The sequence below is a fragment of the Neolamprologus multifasciatus genome, chromosome 7, assembly GCF_963576455.1.
Source record: "Neolamprologus multifasciatus chromosome 7, fNeoMul1.2, whole genome shotgun sequence".
NCBI lineage: Eukaryota > Metazoa > Chordata > Actinopteri > Cichliformes > Cichlidae > Neolamprologus > Neolamprologus multifasciatus.
In genome coordinates this window covers 52,728,930-52,735,752 of record NC_140445.1, presented here as the reverse complement: position 1 = coordinate 52,735,752, position 6,823 = coordinate 52,728,930, and the positions used below count along the sequence as shown (strand labels likewise).

At 42.2% G+C, this 6,823-nt stretch overlaps 2 protein-coding genes across 5 annotated transcripts; one reads left to right on the top strand and one right to left on the bottom strand.

Moving 5' to 3' along the window:
* tmem276a (transmembrane protein 276a) lies at positions 1–2,732 on the bottom strand. Its single transcript, XM_085166399.1, has 4 exons — positions 1,844–2,732; positions 1,304–1,417; positions 1,068–1,205; positions 1–930 (listed from the first exon to the last, which is right to left on the bottom strand). Exons 1-4 carry the CDS (start codon positions 2,244–2,246, stop codon positions 683–685), a joined length of 903 nt encoding a protein of 300 aa, XP_085022525.1. The 5' UTR covers positions 2,247–2,732; the 3' UTR covers positions 1–682.
* Positions 2,733–3,596: 864 nt separating this feature from the next.
* On the top strand, positions 3,597–6,445 carry spi1a (Spi-1 proto-oncogene a). 4 transcript variants are annotated; one of them, XM_085166403.1, is made up of 5 exons: positions 3,597–3,769; positions 4,205–4,328; positions 4,404–4,576; positions 5,629–5,761; positions 5,859–6,445. In XM_085166403.1, exons 1-5 carry the CDS (start codon positions 3,743–3,745, stop codon positions 6,167–6,169), a joined length of 768 nt encoding a protein of 255 aa, XP_085022529.1. In that variant the 5' UTR covers positions 3,597–3,742; the 3' UTR covers positions 6,170–6,445. The 4 variants fall into 4 exon arrangements, with proteins under 4 accessions (XP_085022529.1, XP_085022527.1, XP_085022528.1 ...); XM_085166401.1 differs by having other exon boundaries at positions 3,600–3,769; positions 5,596–5,761; XM_085166402.1 differs by having other exon boundaries at positions 3,601–3,769; positions 4,235–4,328; positions 5,596–5,761.
* The last annotated feature ends 378 nt before the right edge of the window (positions 6,446–6,823 follow it).

Here is a 6,823-nt window from a genome sequence, read left to right as displayed (position 1 = left end):
ATGTCTGTTCAGTGCATTACATGAGGGGGGAAGAAAAAAAAATACTTTTGCATGGCTCTTTTATTTTTCAAAAATATTCCGACAGGGGTAAGACCTCAAGAACAACAAAACACTTCCCTCAAACACAGTTTGGTCTAATTCTCTTTTTTTTTTTTCCTTGAATAAACACAAATGCATCTGCATACATACAATTCATAAAGTACATGTACATATCTTGTTTTGAATGGGTACATAATGATACACAGTTGCCCTTTGAAATGTGAATTACAAGTCCATGGTTTGATCTTCAGTTCCCATTTGAAAGTTGTGCTATTGACCTCCTGCCAGTGCATCTTTTTCTCTTTTTTATTCTGTTTTTCTTCTCAAACTAGCAGATTTTACAAGAAGAAATTGTTATATTCTCCTCTTGAAGAGCAAGCAATGACACTCAACAGTTTATTCATAAAGAGGGACAGAAGAAAAAAATCAAAAAGCACCAGAGGAACTGAAACCATCTTCAGTCAAATGTCACCTCTTTATCATTTCCCATGTGAGTGCGAGCAAGTGTCCCATGCTTTCTCTGTGCCTGGCTAAGTGAACGCTTTCTCTTCTCTCTGAGTCCCTGGGTGAAGCTGTCTCTGGAACAGGGCTCGTCACTGTTTCACAGATGAGACAGGTGTCTGTTTGGTATGCCCGCGGCCTGTCACACACAGCCGTTCTCCTGTCTGGGCTTGTGCACCGCACTGGCCTGTGGGGGGTAGAGGGAGGGAGCGAGTGTGCACAGGAAGCCAGCCAGCAACGTGAGGCCCAGTCCACCCCACGCACAAAACATGGACCAGCCGTAACCATGACTGATGTCCTCTGGTATGCCAAACATGTAGCGCGGATAGCGGGACAATTCAAAGTTGATTCCGGCCACACACGTGCAAAGGGAGATTATGCAGCACGTCCCTGCCAGAGAGCGAGGATGAAACAAGTCAGCAACTCGATTTGATCCCCCCCCCTTTTGATGCGCCACGGTTAATAAAGACCACACCGCCCCTCTGCGGTGAGTCGGGGCAGTGCTCTTTATGTAAAGAACTTCTTACCTCCCATGAGGAAGAGAAGTCCGGCGACATACTGCATCAGATCGTGGTCTTGACAGCAGCCCAGAGCGCCTATGATCCAGCCGAACATGATGATGGATATGGCCATTCCTATGAAACTGGCAGTCATCCTCTGGAGATCTGCAAAAAAAAAGGCACAGCAGAAAACACCGTGTATGTCAGGGGGCGTGCTCAGTTTTTCTACATTAATTCATCAGATTAAAAAAAAGGTAACTCACGAAGCGCGTGCCACTCATCCTGCCTTATTGTCTTCGTCAGATTGATTGGCAGATTTCTGGGGAGCTCTGATGATGAGTAGTAGTATTTTATTGGTGTGCAGCGTGGAACCAATCCTGTGGATGTAAACAACACAAAAAGGATGTCTCACATTAGCACTGAGACGAGATGAAGAGGATATCACAAGGCTCGCTCCTGCCACCCCCCACCTCCCAAAAATACGCACCCAGCCCCCCCTCCACCACCACCGCCCACCCATCCACCCACACCACTGTGGAGTAGCTTATTGTACGCATCCCGAGGCTTCTGTTACTACAGGCTGCCCTTTTGTGCTGGGGCGAGAGAAAAAACACAGCACGTCGATCGCATTGTAACTGTACTCCGTGCGATACTGCGTAGGCCTCGAGGGTCTTTGCGCAGCATCAGCACCTTGGATAGCGCATTCGTGCACAAAGTATTGTTACCGACAGCGCCTGTCACTCGACACAAAGCTTCCGAAACAAACACGTTACAGCACAAAAACACGAAGCCCGACACCAAACCTTTAAAGATCAAATCCTCCGTCTCCAAGTCAAACCCTTCTCTGTGGCACTTTCTCCACAGTCCGGTGACGGTGGAGTTGAAATGCCGACTGCAGAGAGACTCCATTGCCGGGGCAGGAGGCAAGAAGTGCCGCTTAGCCCGCAGCAGCATTTCGCCGCTGACACTGGAGCCCTTTCTTTCAACGTTTTTCTCCTTTGGCAGCATCCGAAGCGGAAGGTTGTTGTTGGAGATGTAAATGTAGCCGGGGTCGTTTCTTTTGTTTGAGTAATTCTTGCAGCGTTCCCGGTGCCTCCTGGCGTCAGTCTCGTACCAGTTGTCGGTGCTGATCGCCACCGCGATCAGTCCCAAAGCGCAAAAAGCCAAAAACAGACCTGCCACGGTTAAAGTCCTCATAGCAGCCATGTTCCATGCGTATCTCGCCTCGGTGCCGTGATATTTCCACGGGACAGCGGGACTCCGCTCCTGGCTGCTGCTGCTGTCAGTGTCTAAGGTGGGGAGGAAATTTGGCAATACGTGAAAATCGGAAGTGCTGATAAATCGGCGAAGCCCTCATTTCTCTAATTTGTCAAGCATCCCCTAAAAGAGCCATATTCGGGGGCGGAGGATAAATAGATTTGGGCCTCGATGTGCTATTTTGGTTGTCTCCTCTATGCCTCTGAACTCAGTCTAGCCTAGATACTGGCCAGTTCAACGTTTCTTTCCAGTAGATGGAGACAGAGCAAATATTTGAAAGCACGAGAAGCCCCAGACCTGCACTTTACGCACCGTGGGTCACGGTTTGCAGTCGTCATAAACACGATTTTCTGGGGTTAAACAAAATAAAGGAACCTTTGCTGTCTTTTAATAGACCATGTCTCAAGGCACCTCAGCTGATGTGTTCCGTGAAACACAAAAATGCAGACAAACAACCTGCTTTTCTCCCTGTGGTGTGCTCACAGGAAACAGTTTCATCACAGCCAGCAGACTGCCTCTGGTAAGTTTCCATTAAACAGAGGCAAAGATGTCAAAGCACAGCGTAATAATGCTTGACTCATTCGATTATTTTAAAAGAAGTCATAAAAATCCACCTCCATGCCAGAAAAAAAAGTCAGAAGGTGGTTATAAAAATCTCAGTGTTGTATGTATAAAAACGTAGACAAGTTACAGGGACAAAGTGAGTCCAGCTCTTTCCGTCTTTTTTTCACTGGTTTCATCTCATGGTCAGAACTTCCTCAATTGAAACCATAATGCCAAACAAAAAGAGGAACAAGCCTGGTCCAAACTTCACTTTTGGTTTCGACTGCTGCCTGCAGTAGCGATTAAAAAATTCCAGTGTGAATAAATCATACTCATTGTAATTGAGAGTTAGAATCTCATAAAGCCTGCTTTCCTATTCAATTATGATGTGTTAAATGAAATAAGTGTCGCATTATCTTTAACTTTAATCATGTTAGGAATGAGTCCAAAGATTAGAGTTAATGTCTCTCTAATCACATCAGTTGAACTGATGAGAGTTGAAGCAGGGAAGGGCTCGTCACTTAATATGTGATAACCTTCTCCTCTCACTGCGTCTTCTTTAAGGCTGTGGGGTGTCTTTAAGGGTGTCTTTAAGACATGTGGAGATATTTTGCACTCAGAGTGTGCTATAACACACAAAAAAAGCACACTGGGCTTTAGACTTTTAATAAATGCATGTAAACATGGTGTATGGCCATCAGGAACTAACTCACCATATGAATCTAGCAACTGGATATGAATGCAGACGGTATATGTTCCAGCTTATTTCTCACTTTCAGTTCCCATTTGCGTGCTGCAGTCAGTGCCTGGCGACACTCCGTATCTATCGGTGAAGCAATAAGAAAAAGTTAAAAAATTACCACAAGCTTAAAGAACCAAGAAGCTCATGAAGCCTTGTTTACATGATGGATGGCTATGTTATATCATCTGTAAGTGGATTTCTTTTGAATTTTTACCATGTATATGTCATACACCAGGAGATAAGGCTTTGATTTCAGTTTGCGACATCATGAAGGTATTTTGTTTTCCATGTGGGTTTCTGTTAGATTGAGTTTTCAGTTACCTTTGAAGGTTATTCTAGTGACCAAAGTAGAGCTTTAAGACACTGGAGGTGATATTTTATTTGTTATTAATGTCTGCAAAGATGATTTTTGTTTGTGTTTAAACAGGATATACTTATTTCACTGCATTTTAACCGTGAACATATGGTAAAGTCCAGTATATAATCTGCACTCCTGCTTTATTCAGTTGATTTGATTGTTTTTGTCTGTTTTATGTTCTTCTAAAAGCAATGAGTAATAGCTGAAGATCATATCTGAAAACATTTTGGAAAGACAAAGAGACTCAAACTTTAAATTTTTCAGAAACAACATCTCATATTTCCCCCCCAAAAGGCTTCAGAGGAGGTTATTGCAAATGAGGCAGAGAGCTATCGACCATCTGTGGAGCTGTACCCCTACCTCACCGGCGTGGGGGAGATTTGCGATGGTTAGTAGACTGGATTTCAGTGTTAGAAGGTGACTCATCATACGGCCATGTGCTTAAACCTCGGTCCCTTTTCAGAACGTAGATGGACCTTCCAATCTGAGCGGGTCCAGCCGTCAGACTTTGAGAATCCCCTCACGGAGCTTCAGGCCGTGTCTCCCCCACAGCTGATACCACCATACCGCTATGGCAGTGAGTCACTGTACCTCCAACTTGATCCTCCACTCGTTCCTCTGACTGCATCACCACAAGTAAGTCCATGTATGGTAGCTTGAAAAAACACAGTTTCCATTGATGTGATTGGAATTACTGACAAGTGGCCTGACAAGTAACGAACCCCCTTCTATTAGGATACACTCACTGCCCAAGCTACTATTCTAAAGTAGAGAAATGCTTTTAAGTGTACTGCTGTTTTTTTTTTTTTGTTTTGTTTTGTTTTACTGTGATTGAGGTATTAACATGCAGCAGTGATGTTAGGCAGTGATGAAAAAAACATTTACTCAACTGTTACTACACTGCGTGACTCACATCAGTCTGATTGCTCATTATTTCTTCCCTGAGGGAGAATACATTTACTGGAGTCTTTAAAAAGACCTCAAACATTAAAAGAAACTCAGAAAAAAACAAAAAAAAAACTAAAGTTTTGGTAATTATTCTCACTGTCTTGAACACAGCCGTGTCTGAAGTAACAGTAAATTATTTGACTTTACTCTGATTCATTTGACGTTAAAATGTTCCTCATGTAAGGGTCACGTTCACTATGAATCCTACATAATGTCAGAAAATTGCCTATAACAATTTTCTATACTCCAAGCAGAATCACAGGCCAAGAAGACCAGACAATATTTGGTATTTTTCTACTACACACTTGTAATGAACATATAATCAACAAATGGATTAGCCATTTCACACATAACTGTGTATATAAACTGTACGTGCTCCTGACTTTCAGAATCATTCAACTGCTGCCAAGAAATGAAAACGAACTGTGCTGCTGTGAACTGAATCGGGGATTTAGAAGATTATAATGTGATTTTATCTACACAAATACAGCACATGATGTGGACAGTCTGGGATATTTCCTCTGAAATGTCATCTGCACTGTTGGGTACTGCTGAGCACTGAATTCTAATTCTGGCACGGCAACTTCCTCTTTTAACACAATGACTGAGTTTAAATGAAAATGTCAGGTGATGAATAACTGCAAAACAAAAAACGTTGCCCGGTCTGTCACTTCTGTGCATAAACATGTTTTAAATTTCCCCTAAAGATCCCATATTACACCTCACCCCTGTGCTACCAGTACCCGCCTTCGGCCTCACCTGGACAGTACTACTCAGAGGAGGACCAGAGAGGAATCAGTCCACCGCTTGAGGTATCAGAGGGCGAGGATGAATATGAAGGTCATAACCCTTCTTCCTTCAGGAGAGACACTAGTGGGTATTTTCAAACCTCTTTTTTTCTTACATTCAGTCATAAACCTTGAAAAACTGAATAAAATTGCTTTAGCAATTCTTATACTTTCCACTCCAGACAACAAGAAGAAAATCCGTCTGTACCAGTTCCTCCTTGACATGCTAAGAAATGGCGACATGAGTGAGAGTATCTGGTGGGTGGACCAGGACAAGGGCATCTTCCAGTTCTCCACCAAACACAAGGAAGCCCTGGCGAACCACTGGGGTATTCAGAAAGGAAACCGCAAAAAAATGACCTACCAGAAAATGGCTCGAGCTCTGAGAAACTATGGTAAAACCGGAGAGATTAAAAAAGTGAAGAAGAAGCTAACCTACCAGTTCAGTGAGAATGTGTTGAGAAACTTATATTCACGTCAGTACCCTCAATGACAAGGGAACAAACGCTGTCTCTAATCATGCTAAACTACTCAAATTTTGTCTGTAGATTTACAATTTCAGTTTGTTTTTCTACCATGTTTCCTTCCTTATTTATTTGTAATCTGTGACATTTGCTAATGTCTATATAAACAGCTTAATTTCAAACTCAAATTATGGGTGAATAAGAACAAAACTAAGAGTAAAAGATCAGTGACAGCTGCAAAGAAATGTTTTAAAAATGCATATTGTAATTTTCTGAATGGTGTAAATAAATATAATGCTCTGCTATTTTTGTCAAATTATTCAAATGAACTGGGTCTGTCTTTGAACGAACAAAAAATATGTTTTATTCCTTAAAATAATTTTTTCCTAGCTTTGTTAAAAAGGCAGAATAGAGCTGTCCCTCTCTGGAAAGATAGAGAACTCATTAGAATAGTAAATTAAATAGATGACGCAACAAGTACAATAGTTGCTACGAAATGACCTGCGAGTAAATTATAAAGGTGTATTTAGTCTGTACCTATGTAACGTCCTTCTTTGGACAAAGCTTTTTCTTCACTCGTCAGTCCAGTCCTTATACCTGGCTATTTAAGAGGAAGGACTTTTATTTTTCTTTGTTTTGTTTTGTTTGTTGCAGACATTTCAAACACTTTTGTATGAATCATT

What these genes read in the sequence shown, in the direction of transcription:
- tmem276a (XM_085166399.1), bottom strand. Translation starts at nt 2,246, where the DNA reads ATGGCTGCTATGAGGACTTTAACCGTGGCAGGTCTGTTTTTGGCTTTT. An exon ending in GGAGGATTTGATCTTTAAAG is followed by an intron (nt 1,418 to 1,843) that starts GTTTGGTGTCGG and finishes TTACATCCACAG; the next exon opens with GATTGGTTCCACGCTGCACA. An exon ending in GGATGAGTGGCACGCGCTTC is followed by an intron (nt 1,206 to 1,303) that starts GTGAGTTACCTT and finishes TTTTTTTTGCAG; the next exon opens with ATCTCCAGAGGATGACTGCC.
- spi1a (XM_085166401.1), top strand. Translation starts at nt 3,743, where the DNA reads ATGATGGATGGCTATGTTATATCATCT. An exon ending in ATGGCTATGTTATATCATCT is followed by an intron (nt 3,770 to 4,204) that starts GTAAGTGGATTT and finishes TAAATTTTTCAG; the next exon opens with AAACAACATCTCATATTTCC. An exon ending in TTCCTTCAGGAGAGACACTA is followed by an intron (nt 5,762 to 5,858) that starts GTGGGTATTTTC and finishes TTTCCACTCCAG; the next exon opens with ACAACAAGAAGAAAATCCGT.